Genomic DNA, 25456 nt, shown 5'->3' on the forward strand with positions numbered 1-25456 from the left:
GTTACAATGCTGTGTGAATTCCTGCTGTTCAATAAAGTGAGTCAGTTATACTCTATATACATTTTTTCATATTCTTTTCCATTATGGTTCATCAGAGGATATTGAATACAGTCCCCTGTGCTATACCATAGGTCCTTGATGTTTATCCATCTTATATATAATAGTTTGTATCTGCTGGTCCCAAGCTCCCAATCCATCCCTCCCCCACCCCCAACTCCTTCTTATCCCCCTCAGTTTGGAGGGTCCTCACATTCCCCTCCAGCCTCTGTCTCTGCAGTGCTCTGAGTCTGAGGCCCGAGCCTGAGCCCTGGGCCATTTATTAGCACTTTTTAAGATGATTTGTTGGGGTACAAATGCTTTGGGACATAAGAAGTGTTCCGTGGGGAGCCCCTCTTGAAACTTCATGCAGGACAGTGTAACCCTCAAGTACCTTCCCCAAATCCTGGCCCTTGCTGCCCCCTGGTGGCTGCAGACGGTGCCAACCAAGCCCCTGGGAGGCAGCTGAGTGGGGGCTGGAAATCCCTCTTGCATCGCCCTCCCCTCCTCCCTCCTTCCCCATCAAGCTCAGCACCAGGCCTCCGATCCCTTCCATCCCCTCTAACCTCATTTCCCTTTGTCCATTAACTCCCTCCACGATGGGATGTGTCACCTGCCACACCAGGTGGCCTGGACCCTCACCCCAGGACTATTTAGCCCACCCCACCACAGCCTTGGTACCAGGTTATGCCTGTGAGGCAGCTCTTCATACCAAGTGACAGACATTTCAGGAGCCCAAGAGAGGTGACTCTATGGCCAACGGTGGGGAAAGCTAAAGGCTTGCCTTGGGGATTGAGGGAAAAGGAGAAAGATGTTTGGGCGAAGCAATCATTTTTGACTCATGACTATTGCTTAAGTGTGTTTTGAACATGTTTGTGCTTTTTTATTTTACACACTGGTTAAAATAATAATGTCTGTTATTAAAGATAAGACTTAGTCCCACAGTCTGCAAGTTGCAGACTCAGGAAAGCTGTTGGTGTGATTCAGACCAAGTCCTAAGACCTGATACCGAAGTTGCTGAGGACAGAGGAAAATGAGATGAGATGTCCCCGCTCAACAGCGAGACAGGAAAGGGGCAAATTCCTCCTTCCTCTGCTCGTGTTCTATCCAGACCCTCAAAGGACTGGATGCTTCTCAGTTCCTCCTTTGCTCCAAGCACTGAGGCTTGACACGCAGGGGAGCGGGTAGATGCCCTGGCCCAGCCAGGAAGGGGCAGGGGGGAGGATATTTTCTTCCCAAGAAGTTGTTCTGAAGCTGGTTCTGAGGGACACGGAGCACCTGGCCTTCTGATGAGTTCCCCTCCCCACACACCTGATCTCCCCCTTCCACCACACACACACCTGGGGAGGGGCTTCCTGCCCTCTGCATCTGCAAGGCCCTTGACTGCAGGAGGCCTGAGTTTGAGTCTGGGATGGAAGGATGCTGCCCTCTACCTGAAGGCTCCTGCCTTTCCCTCTGAGCTCATTCATAGCTACCCCAAAAGGATTTTCTTTCTTTCTTTTTTTTCATGTGGACCATTCTTAAAGTCTTTATTGAATTTGTTACAACACTGCTTCTGTTCTATGTTTTGGTTTTTTGGCCACGAGGCATGTGGGATCTTAGCTCCCCAACCAGGGATCAAACCCACACCCCCTGCATTGGAAGGCAAAGTCTTAACCACTGTACCGCCAGGAGAGTCCCCCAAAAGGGTTTTCAGAAGTGGTGGTTCCCCCAAATCAGGACATACGGCCTTAGGAATGCAGACCAGCCATCCTGGATTCTCTCCAAGACCTTCCTTTTCAGCTTAATCTTGCAGCAGACTGGGGGACTAGGGGCTGTGTGGGGTGGCTGAATTTCTTCATATCTCCAAAATAAATCACTGGTCAAGGAAAACATTTATGATGGAAAAGTTTACTCCCAAATATAGAAAAGTTGGGAATTCCCTGGCCGTCTAGTGGTCAGAACTCCGTGCTTCCACTGCAGGGGGCGTGGTTCGATCCCTGGGTGGCAGGGAACTAAGATCCCACGTGCTGTGCGGCGAGGCCAAAAAACAAAACAAAATAAAACCACAAAAAACAAGCTAAAACACCCCCAAAATATAGAAAATTATTTGACCATGGCCAGCGTTATCATTTTAGTGACCACCTTCTGGACATCTTGACATGCTTAAGTACAATGTTCAGGAAAAAGAATTACATGTATTCCAGGAGGTGGGGGGGGGTCCCTGTAACTTTCACTGCTTCTTCTACTCCAGGCCTAGTCTAGCCCCAGGAACATGGTAAACATTGTGAGCATTGCTTGAAGCAATGAAATGAATCAATGTTACTTTCATGTTTACTTGTACATGAATAGGACTATATCATACAATATAAGCAATCCTGTGACCTTTGCTTTCAAATATCTCCGACGTCATCTTTTCAGTGTGTCAACCTGAAATCAGGCCTTAAATCAGCCATCGAATCATGAAAATAACGTTCGGCAATCTTCAAAGGGATCCCCTTTCCATTTCAAGTCCCACAGATGCATCCTTTGCCCTCTCCGAGAATTAGTTACAACCTGCCACTTTAAAACAATGGTCTTCTTGTTTTGGTTTGGTTTTTTTCTGGTTCCATCCTAAAACTTATGAGCACTATCTCCTTGAGTGTTGCATCAGCAGCCTCTCAAGGACAAATGTTTGTTGAATGAGTCTGGACAAGAGGAAGGAGGGGGAGGCTGAGGCTCCAGTTGCAAAGTGAAAAAATTGAGGTTTTACCAGCCCTGTTCCAGGTGACAATCCCAGGTCCGGGGGGATCAACACAATTCCCTCATTTGTATGTACCTATGTATTCATTCATCCATCCATCCCACCATGGGTGTAGCTCGATACCTTAAGCTCTGTTAGCTCACAGGCGCGGGGGATGTGTGGGGGAATGGCAGGGTTGAGCCACCAAAGATAGCCATCACTACTGCCCTGCCTGTTATTCTTGGCCACCACTACCTTCTGGTGGCCTGTGGTTAAAGATTTAGGGTCACCTGGACCACAAGGACACAGCCTCACACTTACTGGGCTTGAGTGAGGAAGCTGAATTCAAAGGACCCAAAGGAGGTCCCCCAGGCCAGCGTTAGTGACAGGGCTGGAGTTCCGCTTTGCTCTTAACCCCTCCAGGCAAGAATCCTCACCCACCTGGCTCTCACCATCTCTCCAGAAGCCCCACTTTCTCCCCTAGAGGGGCTGGGAGGAAGGAGGTGCCAAAACCGTCCTGGATTCCATGTCTCCAGTGCCCCCTGGTGGCCCGGACGCGACATCCCCAGGGCTCAGGGGTACCGCTTGCGAGGGTCCCGCCCCGCTCCGCCCCGCCCCGCCCCGCCCACACTTCCTTTTCCAGGCCCCTTCCTGATTTTGTCCGAAGGGGTCCGTTGGTGAAAAGAGGTGAATCCTGCACTCAGGACCAGCACAAGCTGAGGCCATCAGAGGGGCTGCGGAGGTCAGACGGAGGTGAAGAGAGCAAACACAGCAACTGTTTGGCTTCTGAAAAACCATGTGGGGGGGTGGGAAGCACAGTCTGGAGGGAGGACTATCTAGTCAAACCCTGGCTGGGGTCTCCGCTGCCCCAGGGGTCACATAAGTGGTAAAGTCGAGAGAGTAGGGGCCACTGGCCTGGCCAAGGGCAGGGACATCTTATCGACAAGAGGGAGGTGGGAGTGGGGCGAGGGCCCCGGAGCCGGGCCTGGCACCCCACGCCCCACAGAGAGGAAGGGGTTGCGGAAGAACAGGCCCAGAGGTGGGGGTGGGGGAGGAGTTGGAGGTGGGGGGTTCTAAGCCTCGACCCCTCCCTCCGGATCTCAAGAGCCCCTTCATCCCAGCCCACGCCCACCCCTCCCCACCCCCCCACCTACCCCCACCCCATCCCCACCTCACCCCGTTCTCCATCCTACCCCATTCCCTTCCCCCATTCCACGATTCCTCCCTCCCCCACCTCACTTCCATTCCATCCCATCTCCTACCCCCACTTCACCCATCCCCCCATCTCCTCCCCATCCCCCTAACCCTACCTTTCCCCCATCCCACCCCTGACCCACCCCATCCCCACTCTCACCACCCGGCCGTCCAGTGGGCATGGCCACAGACGCCACCCCTCCCCCTCTCCGCACTCCCTCCCCGCCTACTAAACGGAACCCCTTCTAGACTGCCTGGAAGACCCCACTCGCGATCCCAGGATCTCGTGAGATTTGCCCCAGGAGGAAACAGAAAGCAGGATTGGTCGGGCCGCGTGGTTTCCAGGCGGGGCGCTGCTGAGTTCGCGGTTCTTTGTCTGCAGAGCCCAAGCGGGGGATCGTGTGGCGTGGTGCTGCGGCACGAAAGGTAAGTTCCCGTCCTGGTGCCCCCGCGTTCCCGTGGGGTGACCTTGATTTAGTCCCCGGGGCCCCCAGCGGGCCCCCGCTCCTGTTCTCCAGCCGAAAACGAGCTCTCACGACCTGGGGCTGGAGCGGAGGCCACAGGCGGTGGGGGGCCGCCTTGGGCCTACCCGGGCCACGTGCCCCGTGAAGAGGCCGCAGCGCCGCGTGGGGGACGTAATAATCCAGGGCACCCGGGTCTGCGGGGATGGCCGGAGCTCATTGGGCGCTCTTTGCGCTGGAAATGGGGTTCCCTCGGGAGGTGCCAGGGTGTGGGGGCCAGAGAAAGGGACAGAACTGGGGCTGCAGGACGGCGGTTAGTGCCCTTAGAGGAAGATCCCTTTGACCCGAGCATCAGGTCTTTCCTTCGATTGTCTGCTGCTTCAGCCGATGAGAAATTTCTCGGGTTTGGAGATACGAAGAGATTCTCACTGAAACGGCAGGGTCGGGGCTCCGGTTTTCAGTTCGCCCAGCAGAGTTCTCACTGTGGCTTCATAACTACACGTGTGAACACACCGTGTCTTTGTTTTTTGGAGAATTTGGGTTCTTGTATTTTGTGGTTTTTTGGGGGGAGTTTTTTTTTGCGGTATGTGGGCCTCTCACTGTTGTGGCCTCTCCCATTGGGAAGCACAGGCTCCGGACGCGCAGGCTCAGCGTCCATGGCTCACAGGCCCAGCCGCTCCGCGGCATGTGGGCTCTTCCCGGACCGGGGCACGAACCCTGCCGATGTCCCCTACATCGGCAGGCGGACTCTCAACCACTGCGCCACCAGGGAAGCCCGAGAATTTGGGTTCTTATTCTCAGACTTGGGTGGAGACGGGTGACTGAGATGGTAGGAAACCAGGGAGACCAGGTGTCGGAGGACCTGAGGCCAGCGTGAGCTGGACCAGCGTGGCGGAAGACATCTTCAGGTAAACTGGTCCCCTGCACCTCATCATGTCCCAGGATGTCCTGTTGCCCCCTCAGTGCTGTTAATCGTGGAGCTGCATGCAATCTGCATCCTGAAGCCCTCACAGCGGGAGGAGGATGAGCAGCCTTTATTTTTCCAAGTCATTTTCCCAAGAGAGCTTTCATCCTGCTGCCTTCTTAGAAGAAGCAGCTGCAATGTGTTGGGGTCCCATTCCCGAAGCCACGGTTACATTCAGAACCTGTGCTTGGGGCGAAGGAGCAGGGCTGGCATCAGCCCCCAGAGACTTGAGTCCTGTGTGGTGTTGGGCAGGGGCAGGGTGGGTGAGCCCAGGGAGGTTTTGGTCTCCCTAAGCGGTGGGCTGGGACCCCTGGGCCTAGGGGCGGTCCCGGAAAGAAAGCACCCAGAGGGCACAACGAGTCCTCCAGCTGCAGCCCAAGGTGGCCAGGGAGGCGGACCTGGAGCTGGAGGATGGAGAGGGACCCCAGGAGCAAGGACGAGCTCGTGCACTGGGGGTGCTGGGCAGCACATGGGTGCTGTTGATACCAGCACACCGGGCTGTAACCCCCAGTATCACTGCTGCCTCCAGAGCAGGAAATGTGGCCTCTCTGTCCCAGAGCCACAGCCCTGTATTAAACACAGACACTGAGTGGTTGTCAGGACAGACTGGGCTCGGGACCCAGAGAGGAGCAGGATGTGCAAAGCGGAGAGGTCAAGGTCATCACTCCAGAGATGTTCAGGGTGGAGGGAGAAAAGAGGGTCAGCCCTGGGCTGCCAGACGGTCCCCTCCTTAGTGCCTCTCACCTGTGCAGACAGACCATGAGCAGACCCCAGGCCATGGCGGAGACCCCCACGAGCTCTTCTGCAGCCATGGCGCCAGGCTGGGCTCCCCACACCTTTCTTAGCCCCTGCCTCACGTGTGGGAGGGACCTCTGTGCACAGCTGCTTCCCAAATCCTTCAGGCGACACCGTATCAGCGAATCTGCTTCCTTCGTCCTGCCGAGGGCAAGCAGTGCTGGGAGGTTTCCTGGAGCCTGAGCTCCCGGGGTACGGCTGCTGAGCCGAGGTACCAGTGAGTGCAGGCCTTTCTGGATTTCTCCCCGATATATCGCCCCTCCCCCCATCTTCCTGGAAGACCTGGCAGGACCCACAGAGCTGCTGAGTGCCTAGACTGTGGTGGGTGATGTCCCCGGAATGGAGGCTCCTGTCCTCCGCTCTCGTCCCCGACCTTGTCCACTGTCCACGAACAGAGTGGGCTGTTCCCATCCGCAGGCGACTTCCCCGGGCACACTCCCACTGGGCTGGCACGTTGATGGCTTAGCGAGCCCTGGACCAGGAGCCAGGGGCCTCGTTCCCGTGTCACCCTCTCGTGGCTGGCTCTGTGACACAGGTGCAAAGGACTCGCCCTTTTGAGCCTCAGCCACTGCACAGGGAAAGGAAAAAGCAATTTAAGGCCCCTGCCGACATTTCAGATCTTGAGGGAGAACCCGAGGCTAGGAGAGTGAAACGCTTTGGTGATTTAAGCTCTACCAAACACGAGGAATTGTTGACTGACTCGTCATTCTGATTCAGAATCCAGCTTCAGGCTCCTTGTCCCCATCTCCTGGAGAAGCTTCAATGAAGGGCATGGTTGTGACAAAAAAATGAAGATGTCCCAGAGGCGGTGATGCCAGCAAACATCTTCACAGTAAAGGAACTTGGAGATAATGTCAGGCCCTGAAAACACAAAGGGTGAAATGTTGGAAGCAGATCCAGGCTTAGAAAGCAGAGTGACACCGCAATGAGAAGCCCACGCACCACAACGAAAAGCAGCCCCCGCTCGATGCACCTAGAGAAAGCCCGCATGCAGCAACGAAAACCCAATGCAGCCAAAAGTAAATAAATAAATTAAAAAAAAAAAAAAAAAGGCAGAGTGATAAGTTGTCCGGGCTTAGGAAGGACACTCAGCCCCGACTGCAAGTTATGTGATGAGAAGCAGGGAAGCAGTGTTGAGAGGATTCTTGATGAGTTTTTCGCAAAGAAACAAAACACTTTTTCTCAGTGCTTAAAATCACAGTGTACTAAAAAAAATAGCTTTACTGGGCTTCCCTGGTGGCGCAGTGGTTGAGAGTCCGCCTGCCGATGCAGGGGACACGGGTTCGTGCCCGGGTCCAGGAGGATCCCACATTCTGTGGAGCGGCTGGGCCCGTGAGCCATGGCCGCTGAGCCTGCGCGTCCGGAGCCTGTGCTCTGCAACGGGAGAGGCCACAACAGTGAGAGGCCCGCGTACTGCAAAAAAAAAAAAAAAAAATAGCTTTACTATTTTTACTTTTCTAAACATTACAGTGGATCGTGTTAAGAAGGTTCTTAACGTTTTCAAAACATATGTAACGGCTGCAGGAAAAGTCATATTTTGCCTTAGATTATGAAGGTTGGCTTTGGTCGCCTTGGTGGCCCTGGCCCACCGTGCAGGCCACGTCCGCCTGTCATTATTTTTTCGACTTGCTTGTTTTTCATTTGTCTGCTTAGTTGAATGCAAGGTCCGTGCCTCAGAGACACCCTGAGTGGAAGACCATGACATTTTCTTTCTTCCAGTCTTACTGAGATAGAATTGACATACAACCCTGTATAAGTTTAAAGGGTGCAGCATCATGAGTTGACTTAACATGCATCATCTCATATGGATACAAAATTATACAGAAAACACGTTTTTCCCCTGTGATGAGAACTCTTCGGATTTACTCTCTCAATGACTTTCATACGTAACCTACAACAGTGTCAGTTATACTTACCCTGTTGTATATCATCTCCCTAGTATGTACTTCTAACTAGAAGACGACCATGACATTTTCACTGGGCTGTTCCTCCCCAGAACAGCAGTGGATGGTCTGCTCCAGGCACTCTGTAAATGTTTTGAGTAAATCGAGGGTTGCCGATAGAGGGGGAGTCTGGGTATGGGGGCGAGGGGACCAGCTGGGCGGGAGACCTCCCTGTGAGCGCGTCCCCTCTGCCTGGTGCCTCCTGCCAGCCCTCAGCACAGGGTGGGCTGTCCCCTCAAAGGTGGAGCCAGTGCTCCCCGAGTCCTGAGGCTCACTGACCCTCCTCCAGTGGAAAACAGTCCAGTGCAAAGGGCCGGACAGCCTAACGCACCTGGTGTCACTCTGAGCCACAGTAACCTTATGGCTTGGTGTTGGAGAGTCGGGGTCAGTTGGATGACAGGGATGAACACCAGACCCCTCTTCTCTCCTCCTCTGTCCAAAAGCACAGTTCCCACCATCTCAGGCAATAGCGAGGTTGACCGTGCAAAGTCCTGAGAAGCATCCTCTCCGGGGCCAAAGGCCAAGACTGGGGCCTCCCCTTCTCTCTGAACCTCTCTCATCTTTGTGTCTAGGGTCAGTGCTCCCTCTCTGTCCCTTGGAGTTGGCAGTGGGGACAGCCAGTGGCACCTCCCCCAGGCCAAGGCAAACAGAGCCAGATCCTGGGGACACTCCCAGTCCCCAAGTGCCCTTAGTGGTCCCAGACATGGCTTCAGCATATAAGGGACACATTTCTGAGAGCCAGGAAACCAGGCCCCCGGCTCTGCTGCCATTTCCCTCCTCCGCCCTCGTCCTGGGCCATCCCCTGCCCAACTAGCCTGGAGTGGGCCCTCAGCCTCCCGCACCCCTACTTGCCTCTAGAAGCACTTCCCTCAGGATTAACTGGCTGGACCCAGGGTGACCTGGATGTCCGACGTGTCCTCACTGGGGAGGAAGAAGTGGGGAGACTTGCTTGTTTCGGTCTAGATGTCATTGGATGTGAAGTGGAACCACATCTTGCCAAGTGCAGGAAGAGGCAGAGAGGGCTGACAGAGACCTTCGAGTTTTCAGAAGGCCCAGAGGGCAAAATGTTCCAGGGCAAGAAGAGATCTGACTGCAGAGGGAAAGGAGACGTACCAGATCCTCGGTAGGATCTTGTCTGCTCGAGGCTGGGTCAAGAGAGCCGAAGGAGGAGAAGCCACCATCGGCCTGGCACCCAGGGCGTCTGTCAGCCTGGCGCCTCTGAAGACCAGCAGGGTTGGGGTCTTCCTCTGGAAGCCAGGAAGTGTCATCTTCCAGCATTTCTGGTGCTTCTATGAATGCAGAAAAGTAGCTGGCCTTTTCTTTACCTTTTTCTACACTCGTTATGTCAGAAGAATTGGGGAGAAATCCGTGATTTCTGTTGATGCCAGTGGAAGGATGTCGGGTCCCTCACCCTCCCCGCATCGTGGCCACACCCCAGGCTCTGGGAGAGGTGGGCTGACTTGCCAGGGATGCAGAAAGGGGGGGCTGCCCCATCAGCACAGGCCAGGAGCAGGAACCTGGGGACACACATGCATTCTAAAGACCCCAGGAAGGCCCTGGGGGCAGATGCTTTGCGTTCCCAGTAGAAATTCTGTAACTGGAGACGGGAAGGGGGACAGGACACACCCCCACCATAAGCTCAGAGGCTGCTCTGGCCTGTGCAGCATGAGAACAGGTGACCAGGATGTGGTAGAAACGTCCCCCCAATTGACTCATGCCTGGGCCTTGGGAGTCGTCCTGGGCCAGTCCTGGCACTGGGCAGGGAGGACAGGTCTTCTTACAGCTGTGCCCCTGGTCCTTCTGCCTCTGGACAAACAGGCTCTGCATGGAGGTGGAGGTGGACAGAGGAGGGTCCCCTGCCTCGCTGGGGAAGAATGTTCGGCTTGTACTTCCCATTTTTACATCATTCGAAGGCAGTGGTCCCTCCTGCCTCTTTGGATCTCCTGGTTGCTGGGTTCCCATGGAAACATCCCAGGCTTGGACGTCTGCCATTTCCTGTTTCCCCGAGGTCCACGTGAAGTCAGTCATCTCTTCCTAACGCTCTGTGGGGCAGATCCATCCACACCCCTCCCCCAAGCAGGTCTTCTGGTTACTCCCTGAGTGGAGCATGGCAGTGTCCACCCCTGGCCAAGTCCCCGGCTCACCAGGCTGAAAAGGAAACTAACTGAATTTCAGCTTTTCTCTGAAGGTTATTTGAGGCGCTGGATGACAAGTGCGAGCACCACTCAGTGGCTGCTCCAGAATCGGGAACATTCTGCTTAACTTACTAATCTCGACTTCCTGCAGCTGATCAGTCCAGGTGATGGTCTGGGAGTTGAGTGTCCATAGAGCACATTCTAGCTTAACCCTGTTTTAGGCAAACTGCTGATAGGGACGGTAGAAATTTGGAGAAAGCAGTCTCTGGGAAATTACCAAACCAGAGAGCATCCTTCAGAGAATGCTGCCACCTCGCCCACAGAATAGAATTGTCGGGGGGTCACAATGCAGGGGGTGGAGAGGTTCCGTCAGCCTGTATTCTGAAACCTCAACAGAACCAACGTGTGAGCCAGCCCAGCAGGGGCATCGCCCCCAAACCCTTCAATACCGAACACAGCTTCACGTCCCCTGAGGAGAAGTTCGGTGTTAGAGTAGCTGTGCTTAACGCAGAGCAAGAGAAAAGCTGAATTTTGTTTGTGGGCCTAATGGTGCTCTCGCATCAGAAACCCTGTAAGTGAAAGCCTTAGGGGAGGGGTCGGGGGGCTTTTTGAAGCCGCTTTGCATTACTTGTTTCCTAGGATTGAGGAAATGTTAAGTTATCCACAAACACTGGGAAGGGGCCTTTGAAGGTCATGATGAGGGTTGAAGCTGCTGGACAGAGCCTGGGCTGGGATGTGGAAGAGGACGCCTGAGCCTCAGGGCAAGTCCTCTTCTGGTTGCAGCCCTTTGCTGACACCGATATGTGTGCTTGGCCCACGTTTATTTCCCTCCCTGCCTGCAAGAGCCCAAAGAGCCCACAGCCCTGACCCCCTCAGTGGCTTTCAGGCTGAATAAGGTGTGTCCCAGGTTTGGCCACCAGCACAGTTCCGGCCTCTCCCAGCCCACATGCCTACATTTCATCTTGTCAAGCCAATTTGCATATCCCCGCTTCTGGGAGGAAACACCCTTTGCTCCAGGGACAGAGGGAGGAAGATTGAGTCTTGGGTTTGCCTTGGCTTTAAGGGATCCACCAGGTCCCCCTGTAGCCACTCCTGCTGGCAATTTCTCAGGCCCATCCTGACAAAGGTCTCTGAATTCCTCCAAACACAACACACTTTCCCTCGTCTTGGGTAATTTCCTTGGTCTCATTATAAACGCCCAGCCCCTCCCTCTTCCCAGCCAGCTCCTAGTTGTCATTTTGACCTGACCTCCTTTGGGGAAGCCTTAAGCCTCAAAATCTGGAGGACCCGCCATCCCTCAGTGTTACCTCTGTTCCCCCATGAACGGGCACACATTTTGCAGTTGTAGGTTACGTATAAGTGACTGTGTGGTTCTCAGGAATTGTGTTGTATTTCTTTTTCCTTTAGGGTGACACCACTAGGTCTGCACAAAGCTGTCTTAACTCAGACATTGGGATGGTTTTGATGTGGCCCATGCTCCTCGAACAAATATGCTTGCAGGTTGGTTTTCTTCTTTTATCTTTCGCTTTCACGAGTGGACAGAGGATCCTATCAGTTGTGTGTAAGGAGAAAGTCAAATCAGCGTTAGCTGGATGGATTTCCAGTAATAAGATTCCGCTTTCCATTTGAAATGGAAATTTCAGCTGGGATCTGAAAAGTGTGGCCAGGAAGGCCTCTCATGGCTCCTCAGGAGCCAGAGGAGGGACTCAGAGGCCTGAGCACATTGCTCCTTGCACCACACCCGCCCTGGCATCTGGGGCCTCGGGCCCTGACCACTGCCCCAACCAGGGTCTCCACAGGACAGGCCATGCAGGCCAAGGTCCTGTAGAGAATTTTTCTTCGCCTTCTGTACACGTTTGCAGTAGCAGGCTTTGCTTTTGCTTCTATGTGAAGTTTTGCCTTAATCCCAAACGTTTTGATTTCGGCTCTGGTTATGCCACTCATAGACAGTTACAGTATTTCTTAACCAAATAGATTTTTTTTCTTTTATTGATGTAAGACATCTAATTAGTTGGAATTTTTGGATGACATGTTACATATTTGGTTTGTGACTAGTAATTATAGTTCATATCATTTATGGTTTTGTGATTTTTACTAGTTTAAAGGGCTTTTTTGGTTTGTTTTCATTTTAGAAATGAAAAGGTTTTTTTTTAATTCCATGGAATAAAAAAAAATTCCATAATAATAATACTCATAGGTACATCTTGGAATCAGTTTTTATTTTTCTTAATCTCTAACATCACATGCTATCAAATACTGTCATGCTGCTTTATGGTTTCTGATTTAAAGATTTTTAAATGGGGTAACAGTACCCACTGTGTGGTACTCCTCCACCTTTCCCATCTGGGTTATTTGTTGGAGTTTAGGAAGAGACCATGTTGGGCTAAACTCCTTATTCCTGTTGTTTTCAGTCCTTGAGTGATAATCAGAAGCTTTTCTCCGGAGAGGGTGGGGTCAGCTGTCAGGCTTCTAGGTACCCACCTTTCAGAGGGGCTGGGATTAAATGCAGCATGGGTGGATATGGGATAGGGCGAGAGGTCACCTCGTCCCCTCATTGGGGCTGGCGCCAGCAGGGCCAGAGCTATGGCTTTGTGGCCAGAGGGGTGTCTTTGGCCCTGCGTTGGGTCCCCTAGAGGGTGGAGGGACGGCAGGGTCGCCGGTCCTTGGCCGGAGAAGGACCCACCCCTTGCTCTCTGGTGTCCCTCCAGTACTCACTCTTGAGCAGATTCTTCAGGGTGGGCATCCGGGCCCCACCGAAACTCCTGGAACTGGCCGTCCAGAGCCTGCTGAGGGATGAGGCCTTGGCCATCGCCGCTCTGGAGGAGCTGCCCGCTGAGCTCTTCCCACCCCTGTTCTCCGCGGCCTTTGCCGGGATGCACAGCCAGGCCGTGAAGGCGATGGTGCAGGCCTGGCCCTTCCCCTGCCTCCCGCTGGGGTCCCTGATGAAGGAGCACAAGCCTCACCTGGAGACCTTCCAAGCTGCAATCGACGGCCTGGATGTCCTGCTTGCCCAGGAGGTCCGCCCCAGGTGAGGGCGCCCCAGCAGGCGGGTGGGGCCTGGGGGTCTGAGCAAGACGCAGCTGGCATCGGGTGGGGTGTGGTGCGGGGCCACGGGGAGGCCTTGGGGCCGTGGCTGGGCCACTCTGGGAATAGGCTTTCGGGCGTGCAGGGCTACTTAAGGTGCAGAGGTGACAAAAGGCACGTGGGCTCACCCCCTCCTCGTGGCGCTTAAAGTGGGGACCAGGAGGGGCCCTGGAAGCTCGAGGAGCCGCTGGTGTCTGGGGTGTAGCACCCTTGGCTGGGTTCTGAGCCGTGCGGTCCTGGTCCCCGTGGGTCTCCGCACAGCTCAGTGTGTCTCCCGTTGTCCCGCAGGCGGTGGAAGCTGCAGGTGCTGGATTTGCGCCGGAACGCCCACCAGGACTTCTGGACCGTGTGTTCCGGCACCAGGGCTGGTGTGTGCTCACTGCTGGAGCCTGAGGTGGCCCGGCCCGTGAGGAAGAGGCGCCGGGTGGAAGGTGCAAGGGCGTGGTCGAAGCAGACCTCGGCCCCCGTGGAGGTGCTCATAGACCTGTGCCTCAAGGAGGGCACCCCCGATGCGTCCCTAAGCTACCTCCTGAAGAAGGTCAAGCAGAGGAGGGGCTCACTCCGCCTGTGCTGTCAGAAGCTGAGGGTCTTCTCCATGCCGATGCAGAACATCAGGAAGATCCTGAAGCTGGTGCAGCTCGACTCTGTCCAGGACCTGGAGGTGAACTGCACCTGGAAGCTGGCCACCCTGGGCAGGTTCGCGCCGCACCTGGGCCAGATGGTCAACCTGCGCCGGCTGCTCCTCTCGCACATCCACATGACACCGCACGCCGCTCCCGGCATGGAGGAGCGTTGCGTCAGCCAGCTCACCTGCCAGTTTTCCAGCCTGCAGCACCTGCAGGAGCTCTACCTGGATTCCATCTCCTTCCTTGAGGGCCGCCTGGACCAGGTGCTCAGGTGAGGCGTGGCGCTGTCTCTCTGCAGACCAGGGCAGGCCTCTCTCGTTTCGTTATCCGTGGGGTGTCTGTCTACTGTCTGCCTGCCATGGATGGTGCCAGGGTGCACGGGCCACTCAGAGGTCCACACGATGCCACCAGTCCGTCCCCCGGCATCTTGTCACATAGCCTCCCAGGTTAGGGTCAGAGGTGTGGCTTCAGTTAGATGCCTGTCAAAGGGGACTCTTTGCTGGGAATCTGCATCGTGGGGGCTTTGGGCCAGGTGAGGGTGGCTTTGGGAATTCTTCCTGAGAGAGTGATGTCTAAGCTGAGATGATGGAAAATAACTAAGCAGGAGGACATTAACCAGGGGAAAGCCCATCCAACGTGAGGTTTCAAATCGGAAGCTCTGTGCTGAGCAGCTGGTCCACGTGAGCCTGTCCCTCCCACCTATCCCACTTTCCTGTCTGTCCCGGGTTGCTTTAGGCTCCAGGTGAGGTGTGATGTGGGAAATGGGTGATTGTGGAAATGACGGGGAGGGAGCAGGAGTGAAGAGTTGTGGCGTCCATCAGGACGTTAGCAGTTATTGCTCCTAAATAGTCCAGAGAAGAGAAACAAAAAGTCAAATGAGTATCATTATTGAAGTGGCTCCAATCTCGAGTCCAAATTACAACTATTGTTTGCTTCTCAGGCTTCTGATTATATAGGAATTCTTCAGTAACAGATGATTTCTTCTAGAAATGTGTTCTTCATTCTTAAAATAGAATCATAGCTTTACCTGGAACACAATGATGAAAGAGGAGAGAATGCAGCCCGATTTATTTGTGTGAAAGAGTTGGATTGATTTCCTTTCTGGCGACTGCAAACTCAAAGCATTAAGAATAAACGTGTTCATCACACAAGGACAACGACAGACAAAAGAGTTGTGGAAAGTGAGGGATGGTTTGTGGCTGATACAGCGACCAGAGTTAGCCCCTGCCGGCTGGAACCCTGTGCCCGTTGCCAGGCCTTGCCTGGCTTAGCCCTTTAAGCACAGATCCCAGTACTCTCCCTGGGAACAGAGAAACAGGTGATGGGGTCCAGGAGGCGGCAGGAAGGAAGCCCGAGTTAAAAGCAGTTTAGGTCATGTCTCCCAATACTGTAGTTTGCTGATCCCCTCTCTCACTTGGGACATGGGGTCAGGCTCCCCGGTGGGCACCTGCCATTGTTACCTTACCTGTGCTCACAACACCTGGCAGGGATATGTCATCCCCCACTTGACGGGTGAGCACAGGGAGCACTTGAGGATTCCTTCCCTCGACCCCGTCACACGACAGATAAGGGATGGGGAAGGACCCCGCTCAACCTTGGGCTGACCTGGCACCTCTCCTTTGACCATGCAGCCTCCTCCGGAAGACTGGGATCTGGTGAAATGGGCCTCTCTTCCCTTGAGGCCTGGGCCACCCCACATCCCTCCGCCCAGCACCTCCATCCTCCCGGGACTGACTGCTCTGTCTCTCTCCAGGTGTCTGAAGAACCCCCTGGAGACCTTGTCGATTACCAAGTGCCTGATTTCAGAGGCAGACCTGATGCATCTGTCGCAGTGCCCGAGCGTCAGCCAGCTGAAGGATCTGAGCCTTAGCGGGGTCAACCTGACCGGCATAAGCTCCAAGCCCCTCTGGGTCCTGATCGAGAAGGCCTCGGCCACCCTCCAGGACCTGGACCTGGACGAGTGTGGCATCATGGACTCCCAGTTCAGCGCCCTCCTGCCCGCCCTGAGCCACTGCTCCCAGCTCACCACCTTCAGCTTCTGTGGCAACCCCATCTCGATGGCTGTGCTGGAGAGCCTGCTGCGCCACACCGTGGGGCTGAGCAAGCTGAGCCTCGTGCTGTACCCCGCGCCCTTGGAGAGCTACGAGGACGTGCACGGCACCGTCCACCTGGGCCGCCTGGCGCACCTGCACGCCCGGCTCAAGCAGGTGCTGCAGGAGTTGGGGCTTCCCAGTATGGTCTGGTTCAGCGGCGACCCCTGTCCGCACTGTGGCGACAGGACCTTCTACAACCCAGAGCCCATCCTGTGCCCCTGTTACATGGCCGCCTAGCCCAGCGAACGAGCCGCAGGCTTTGTCGCGGGCACGCGGACACTGCCGCTCAGACGTCAGCGCATCTCGAAGAAACACAAGCTATAGTTTCAGACAATTGTTCATTGTTAGCGGGAAAAGGACAGGTGATTCAGAGCTGGGCGGGGGGGATGGTGACTTGGGGGGTTGATGGGATCTTCGGGGAGATGCATCTTGTAGAGTTAGAAATGTGAATCTAAATTTCTAGAGGGGGATTCAGGCTTGAGAAGTAGATGGGGGCGTTACCCCTACGTGGATAGTTATAAAGAAATGGTCAGAAATAAAGGGAACCTCAGTGTCATTCACCTGGTGTTCGCTGTGATCTGTGACCGTGATTCTCCCGTTTAAACCTCAGTAATCTCCTGTTAGTGATTAAGTAAGAAGCCAGCATGTGTGAGGCCCAGGCAGCCTAGGCTGGACGAGGTTCGGCCCCAAGAGTTAACAGCACCATTTCTCCCTCCCTTTGGTCTTGTTTCTGGATCACCTGTTAGCTCCTCACTTACTTCTGTGGCTGTTCAGTCTATTATTGCACACAAGGTGTGTCCTCAGGGCCTGGAAGGTACTAAGTGTCCAATAGTGAGCACCATTGGAGGGAACATTCTTCCAAGGGACCCTCGCTGCCAGCTCCGCCCAGGCCCTGGACTCTAGCACCCTCCCCAGTGGATCCAGCAGATGCAGAGCCTCCATCCCTGGCCCTGGGTGGTGCCAGGATAGGGCTTCAATGTGCAAAGTCAGGCCCCGAGTCCTGGGAGGAAAATCCACCCACAGACCATCTGGAGCCTCTGGGACTCACCAGCCCATACCCGCCTTCCCACTGCGTCCAGCCCCTTGAATTCAGTCAGTTGTGACCTGTAAAAACATCCTAATTCCTGCTAGCAAAATACTAGTAAGCTCACATAGACAAATAACATTTGTTTACTATTCGTTTCCCACATTGAAAAGAGTTCATCGTTTTGTGCGGAGGTAGGTCACACCAGGGTGAGAATGCCCTTCTTCCGGGAAGACCCCCCTTCTTCCCTGTCGAGGAGGTGATAAGCCAGCTCTGATGCCCTGGATTCTGGGTCCCAAGAGAGAACAAACCCACGCCAGGTCTTGGGAGCACTCGGATAGAGCAGGTGAACGTCAGATTTGGTTTGGGGGTGTGGTGGGGCCACCCCGTGCGACCCCCCAAGACAGCCCATCCAAATGAAAGGGACACGAGCTTCCCTGGCGGCGCAATGGTTAAGAATCCACCTACCAATGCAGGGGACACGGGTTCGAGCCCTGGTCCGGGAAGATCCTGCATGCCGCAGCGCAACTAAGCCCGTGCGCCACAACTACTGAGCCTGCACGCTACAGCTACTGATGCCTGCGTGCCTAGAGCCCATGCCCCGAAACAGAGAAGCCACCGCAGTGAGAAGCCCGTACACCACAATGAAGGGCAGCCCCCGCTCGCCGCAACTAGAGAGTCTGTGCGCAGCAACAAAGATCCAACGCAGCCAAAAATAAGTAAATAAATAAATTTACAAAAAAAAAAAAAGGGACATGTCATCCAGTGGGGTCCGCCCTGTGGCCCTGGGCTGCCTTACCTGGCTTCCCACACACGACCTGGGGAGGAGGCCACACACCAAGGCCGGGGCAGGGCTCGTCTGCATGTCCCTGACCATGAGCCATCCTCCACTGCCTATCTAGTGTGGCCAACTGTCAGCAATCCCTTATCCTGCCGCACAGCCACTGGCCCTTCTCTATCCTCTTCCCCTAGCAGGCACCCTCTTTTCTTCTGCCCCACCCCTGCCAGCCTCCTACCCTATGCCCCGTAAGAAAGAACAAGAAATGGACCCCTCGGCTTGTGGACATGCTTTGCCATTTCTGAAAGAAGAGAGAATGCAGACATCTGTATAAGTGATGGTGTGCTGGGAAGAAGGGAGTCAGAAAAAGATCTCTCTTACTTTTCCCCAGTGCGCACCCAGTCTCAGCATCCCCAAGCATCCCTAAGTTACAGAGCATATTTTCCAGAACGGGAACTGGCACCTCTGGGATATGAGGAAAAGTATACAGGACGAGCAGGTTCTCCACGAGGAAGGACAGAGGCAGAGATCGTGTGATCTCAGTGCCAGATTCCTCAGCCGCAAGACAGATAATCACACTGGCCTCGTGACATTGCAGTGAGGTCACCCACAGGGCTAACCTACGGAAGGCACTTGCCCCGGTCATGGATGGCCCCATATAGGACAGTGGTGATTATTAGCTGCCCGATGCAAGTAAAGGAAGAAAAGCAAAAGTGAACACTGCTTCTTGCTTCTCAAGCAGGATGCCCTGCACTTGGGACTTTATTTGGCCCAGAGACCACACTTGAGAAAGAAATCTTACAAGAGTCTTTGTTCAGAATTTAGATTTTGTCATCAACATGTTCAAAGAGGCATATGCTATCAATGCAGTGAGGTTCTCAAAGTCAAGTTTGGCTGGAGAGGAAGCTCATCCGTAAGGATGGGGCATGGGGAGGTAGTGACCGCTGGGGGCCCAGGGGCCCGGGGGCCGTGTGGATGGAGGCCCTGTGTGTGTGTGGGCAGGGGGGAGCGGGGTCTGCAGCTGTTGGGAAGCAGGCAGGGAGAGTATGGCACATAGGGTGGGATGATTGGAAGTAACCATTTACCCAGGAGCAGCCCCAGCTGCACGTCGGACAGGCAGGAGGGTTAGGGCAGCTGAGGGATAGGATGTGAGAGGGGTGAAGCTGAATAGGAAAGAGCCAGAGAGCGATCTAACACAGGGAAATAGCCACGGGCAGAAACAAGACCAAAAGAAGGCCTGACATGGGAGCTCCCTGGCAGTCCAGTGATTAGGACTCGGCGCTTTCACTGCCTTGGCCTGGATTGCATCCCTGGTCTGGGAACTAAGATCCTGCAAACTGTGCAGCACGGCCAAAATAAAAAAGGCCACACAAAACATTCTCTGACATAAGTCTCGTACCAACGTTTTCTTAGGTCAGTCTCCCAAAGCAATAGAAAGAAAAACAAAAACAAACAGGACCTAATCAAAGTACTGCATAGCAAAACTTTTGCACAGCAAAGGAAACCGTAAACAAAATGAAAAGACAGCCTACGGACTGGGAGAAAATATTTGCAAATGATGCGAACAACAAGGGCTTAATTTCCCAAATATACAAACAGCTCCTACAATTCACTAACCAAAACAAAACCCAATTGAAAAATGGGCAGAAGAGCTAAATAGACATTTCTCCAAAGAAGACATCCAGATGGCCGATAGGTACATGAAAAGATGCCCAACAGCACTAATTATTAGAGAAATGCAAATCAAAACTACACTGAGGTACTAATAAGGGGGCTTATACAACTAGGTTCCGAGAGAAATAGCCTAGACTCTGCAGCTGACACAAAGTTGGAGGGGAGTTGGAGACGCTGAGTCTGTGTCGTGGGATACTTTGAACTGCAGAAATGCAGTGGTGGGTGCCATGTGGACCCAAAAGTGCCAGAGTGGGGTTCGTGTGAGAAGCACAAGTGCCCGGGGGGGCCCGGGGTCCGACCTCTACATACTCCCCACACTCATGGCCCCGTTGGGCACCTGCATGGCTTTGTTCTTGTCCACAGGATATTCAATATCTTATCTTCCTTTGAGGAGATGGACCCATGTTTTCCTCACTTCACTCGTTGGTGAAGATCCAGCTCCACCTGCTTCTTTCTTCCAGCTCAGTTCCCCCAGTGTTTTAGTTGACAGGTAGAGAAGTGCTTCCACGCAATCCCTTAAATGGACCAAAACGGTTCAGGACAGAGATGAAACCTGACTGCCTCCTAAAACCTTTGGCATTACCTAAGTGATGAGAGTGATCAAGGTGTCTTTTGTTAATGAGGTGACTTCAGGAAAGTGCCTAAGGCTGGGGGGTGGTTGTCAGTGGGGCCAATCCTGTGATTAGAGGGTTGAAACAATCAGTCCCAGCCCGATGACCTCCAGGGAGGAGAGAGGGGCTGGAGGTTGAGTTTACCCCCCATATGGCCAATGATGTGGCTACAAAATAAATGATCCCAAAACGTAGGGGCTTAAAACAATAACTGTTCCCTGTTGCACAGTTACTGTGGCTTAGCCGGGTGTTTCTGGCTCAGAGTCTCTTGTGAGGGTCGACTCAAAATACTGGCTTAATCGGCTTATTCGTCTGAAGACTTGACAGACTTGACTTGTGCTGGAGAATCCTCCCCCAGGACGGCTGTCTCCCTTGCCTTTTGGCTCGAGGCCTCAGTGCCTCCCCACGTGGACTTCCCCAGAGGGCTGCCGGAGTGTTCCCATGACATGGCTGCTGGCTGGCTTCCGCCAGAGCGGGTGATTCAAGAGAGCAAGGCAGAATGTCCATTGTGATCTAATCTTGGAAATCACACACTAGCACTCCACAGTATCCTGCTGGTGCCCTGCTCCTTGTGAGAGGTCACGATACAAGGGTGTGAAGACCAGGGTGCAGGGATCACCGAGGGCCATCTTGAAGGCTGGGTTTCACAATAGTACCAAATTATTTGCAGGCATTATTTTATTTAACAGTCATAACGATCCAGGGAGGTAGTTACCATTTACTTCTGTGCTCCAGAACCTGGCGTCATGTCTGGCAGACCCCGGACACTTGAGACTTTATTGAAAGAGAGATGCACGTGAGGGATTAAGAGCTCAGGATCTATAGACCCATTGCCAAGGTCCAGGCCTGGGATGCGATTTATTTTGGGACAGTGAGCAAGTTTCTTAATATCTCAGATGGCCAAGAGGCACATGAAAAGACGCTCAATATCACTAATTGTTAGAGAAATGCAAATCAAAACTACGATGAGGTATCACCTCACACCAGTCAGAATGGCCATCATCAAAAGATCTGCAAACAATAAATGCTGGAGAGGGTGTGGAGAAAAGGGAACCCTCTTGCACTGTTGGTGGGAATGTAAATTAATACAGCCACTATGGAGAACAGTATGGATGTGCTTAAAAATCTAAAAATAGAACTACCATATGACCCAGCAATCCCACTACTGGGCATATACCCTGAGAAAACCATAATCTAAAGAGAGTCATGTACCACAATGTTCATTGCAGCTCTATTTACAATAGCCAGGACATGGAAGCAACCTAAGTGTCCACTGACAGATGAATGGATAAAGAAGATGTGGCACATATATACAATGGAATATTACTCAGCCATAAAAAGGAACGAAACTGAGTTATTTGTAGTGAGGTGGATGGAACTAGAGTCTGTCATACAGAGTGAAGTAAGTCAGAAAGAGAAAAACAAATACCGCATGCTAACACGTATATATGGAATCTAAACAAAAATGGTTCTGATGAACCTAGGGGCAGGACAGGAATAATGACACAGACATAGAGAATGGACTTTAGGACACGGGGAGGGAGAAGGGTAAGCTGGGATGAAGCGAGAAAACAGCATGGACATATATACACTACCAAATGTAAAATAGCTAGTGGGAAGCAGCTGCATAGCACAGGGAGATCAGCTCCGTGCTTTGTGACCACCTAGAGGGGTGGGATAGGGAGGGTGGGAGGGAGGCTCAAGAGGGAGGGGATATGGGGATATATGTGTACATATAGCTGATTCACTTTGTTATACAGCAGAAACTAACACAACATTGTAAAGCAATTAGACTCCAATAAAGGTGCTAAAAAAAACCCCAAAACCTAAAAATAGAGCTACCTTATGATCCAGCAATCCCATTCTTGGGCATATATCCAGTGAAAAACGTGGTTCTAAAGGATACATGCACCCTAATGTTTATTGCAGTGCTGTTTACAACAGCCAAGACATGGAAACAACTTAAAGAAGATGTAGTACATATATACCATGAAATATTACTCGGCCATTAAAAAGAATAAAATAATGCCATTTGCAGCAACATGGATGGACCTGGAGTTTATCACACTAAGTGAAGTAAGTCAGACAGAGAAAGACAAATATCATATGATATCGCTTACGTGCAGAATCTAAGAAAAAGATACAAATGCACTTATTTACCAAACAGAAAGAGACTCACAGACCTGGAGAACGAGCTTATGGTTACCGGGGGAAAGACTGGGGGGAGGGATAGATTGGGAGTTTGGAATTGACATGTACACACTGCAGTATTTAAAAGAAAATGCCTTTCCATGAAAAAAAAATCTGTACTATAGTATATCATATTGTAATAATTAGATATAATAATAATATATACATACCGTCTCATAACTTTGGTTTTTTAAAATTAATTAATTAATTAATTTTTGGATTCGTTGCATCTTCGTTCCTGCACGCGGGCTTTCTCTAGTTGGAGCTACTCTTCAACGCAGTGCGCAGGCTTCTCATTGTGGTGGCTTCTCTTGTTGTGGAGCACGGGCTCTAGGCGTTCGGGCTTAGTACTTGTGGCTTGTGGGCTCTAGAGCGCAGACTCAGTAGTTGTGGCGCGGCATGTGGGATCTTCCCAGACCAGGGATCGAACCGGTGTCCCCTACATTGACAGGCAGATTCTTAACCAGTATGCCACCAGGGAAGTCCCATAACTTTGATTAAATGCAATAAAAGACATAGAGCTCCAGGAACAGGGCCTGGCTCATCGTCAGTGCTAAATAAACATTAATTGCTGTTATTGGTATTATTATTCCCAACAATAGCTCCCGCTTCCGGTGAGGCTTTCAGTGACTCAGTCGTTTTCAGGGTAAAGATAGAACCTAGTGGCATTTTAAGCCACCATTGGAAAAGGCTTGGGATCTTTTCTAGTAGAAACATACAACCAGAAAACACAGATATGTCCAAAGAGCACTCTCTGACATTTATCTGTAAGTTGCTTCGACTTTGAATTTGGGACGCCCATGCCTTTGTGTTCACGAAGCAACTCATGCCTCCCTTTGTGGTCCTTCCCTCACATCCTCCACAGAAGGTGCATTCTTGTTTGCTTCTGATCATTTGAAATCAAATGAGAATAATCATCCAACTCCCCGATCGATTTCTCCCCATCCAAGTTAAAGTCACTCAGTAAAATTATGTTAATAAAACACAACTTAAATTTGCGGAGTATGCAAATAATATACACCATTTACATAAAAGCAGGGGAAGAGGGGTGTGTGCTTGTGGATGAGGAAGACATGCAAGGAAGGACACTTGAGAAATTCTCAACAACAGTTTATTTGGGGAACAGAGACAGATACCTGTGGTCTGGGGCAGGAGTGAGACTTGCTGTACAGTGGGTGAATGCTCTTTTGCGTGGTTACGTTTTATTGTTAACTCTGCATAAGTATGATTTTTAATTGAAAAGTAGTTTCTGAGAATTCCCTGGGGGCCCAGTGATTAGGACTTTGAGCTTCCACTGCAGGGGGCAGGGGTTCAATCCCTGGTTGGGGAACTAAGATCCTTCAAGGCACAGAGCTAGGCCAAAGAAAAGGAGTTTCTAAGGGACAATACATTATCCCTGGATCCACTGTCTAACTGTGCTTTTATGCCACTAATATCCCCGCAGGTTTTATTTTGTTTTGTTTTTAAATGAATAAAACCTTGTACATGATTTTTATTCAAAGGCTGACCAAAATCCATTCTCAATTGTCAAAAAAAAAAAAAAGAGTCACATCTGATTTCAGGATTTCAGCATTAGTTGTAACTTGACATTTTTCTCCTTGGCATGATTCATCTGTAATTTGGAGTTTTTACCTTAATCCATGTGGTACAGACAGAATTTCCCCCGAATCCTGGTTCTCTGCCAACCTGGCAGAGCTAAGGTTTTAACTAATTCCCCTTGCCCATCAGAGCACTTTTCTGTGACCAAGTCCCCTTCCTTAGGGGTATCCCTTAGAGTTGGGGGCTCCCACTAAACCCTTTTTGTGGCTAGCATGGGCCACTGAAATTTTCATCTAGGAATGCCCTGGAAATTAACCTCACCTTGCTTTGGGTAAGCAGGTGGTATAAGTCATCACTGATTGAATTTTTCAGTGTGTCCTGGTCCCTTGCCTTTTGGTCCCTCTCTGCCACACCCTTACATTTAACTCAGAGCCTAGAGCTGAGCACAGAAGCAGCAGGAAGCCAAAGGCTCTGCCACTGATTATGAAAGCCCTAGTCTCCTGAGATAAAGCTCTCCCAGGGAGAGTGGAGGAGGAAAAAGCTTGGAGAACAATGGTAGAGCCAAGCTCTCCCCTGGAGGCGGAGGAAGGGGTAGAGGCTGGCCATCTGGATTAGCGTCCTCAGGAACAGGTGTGCTTCCTGGGCCACATTGTAAAGTAGAGTCCACTTTTCACACAGCTCTGGTCTGCATGTCAGGAGAACAGCCTGTGGTCCTGAGGGCCTGATCTCCTCCTGGGTACAAAGTTCTAAGATGGTGTGAGATGCCCAGCCCTGTTGGTAGATAATCAGGCTGACCTCATATCACTCCACTATCATGACCACAAGTCCCAGGGAGCTGTCTCCACAGCACTGGGCCTGGGCTGGACTTGGCCATGGGGCTGTCCATGGAAGGAAAGGTTAGAACAGGTCATTTCCTTTTTTTTTTTTTCTGCCTAGCTGTGCAGCACGTGGGATCTTAGTTCCCGCACCAGGGATCGAACCCACGTCCCCTGCTGTGGAAGCGTGGAGTCTTAACCACTGGACCGCCAGGGATGTCCCAGAGTATTCTGTTCTACAGCTGTGATTTGTTTTTCTTCCTTTTCTTGGCCAAAACAGATACTTCCCCTCACATTCAGGAAGGTATGAGAATGGGACTCGCTCTGTCCTCAAGGTTCTGTCCATCACAGTCTAGAGTGAGAAGTAAAAGAGTTGGGGCCAGAAAGAGAATTGAGTGGGGCCCCTAGCAGCAGTGGTCTTCAGGAAGGAATCCACAAGAGGAACAGACTGCTTCCTGGAAAATCAGAGTGGTTGGGCATTTGTTGATGGCCGGCAGTCACCTGGGAGCTGAGCTATCACCTGCATACCCCCTACCTATACCTGAGGTGAGCCCTCTCCATGGGCTCCTGATCTAAAGAGTGTGTAAGAGTGCTAGGGCGGCCATAACAAATACCACAGACTGGGGGTGGGGGAGAGCTTAAACAACAGGAAATTATTTTCTCCCAGTTCTGGAGGCTAGAAGTCCAAGATCAACGTGTTGGCAGGGTGGCTTCTCCTGAGGCCTCTCTCCTTGGCGTGCAGATGGAGAGAGTGTTCTTGTTGTGTCCTTGTGTTCCTCTATGTCCAAGCATC

The 25456-nt window shown here is 52.3% G+C and overlaps 1 protein-coding gene across 1 annotated transcript; it reads left to right on the forward strand.

Moving 5' to 3' along the window:
• The first annotated feature begins 12739 nt into the window (after positions 1-12739).
• On the forward strand, positions 12740-16391 carry LOC125961205 (melanoma antigen preferentially expressed in tumors-like). The gene is made up of 4 exons (XM_049697693.1): positions 12740-12832; positions 12938-13257; positions 13602-14210; positions 15693-16391. The coding sequence occupies exons 1-4, from the start codon at positions 12740-12742 to the stop codon at positions 16267-16269; spliced, it is 1599 nt and encodes a 532-aa protein (XP_049553650.1). The 3' UTR covers positions 16270-16391.
• Positions 16392-25456: the final 9065 nt, after the last annotated feature.

This window comes from Orcinus orca, chromosome 15 (assembly GCF_937001465.1).
Source record: "Orcinus orca chromosome 15, mOrcOrc1.1, whole genome shotgun sequence".
Classification (NCBI taxonomy): Eukaryota; Metazoa; Chordata; class Mammalia; order Artiodactyla; family Delphinidae; genus Orcinus; species Orcinus orca.

Excerpts from the sequence above, each read along its gene's own strand:
- LOC125961205 (XM_049697693.1), top strand. The coding sequence starts at position 12,740 with ATGGGTGGATATGGGATAGGGCGAGAGGTCACCTCGTCCCCTCATTGG. Across the intron at positions 12,833-12,937 it reads ATGGCTTTGTGGCCAGAGGG|TACTCACTCTTGAGCAGATT; the intron begins GTGTCTTTGGCC and ends GTGTCCCTCCAG. Across the intron at positions 14,211-15,692 it reads CGCCTGGACCAGGTGCTCAG|GTGTCTGAAGAACCCCCTGG; the intron begins GTGAGGCGTGGC and ends GTCTCTCTCCAG.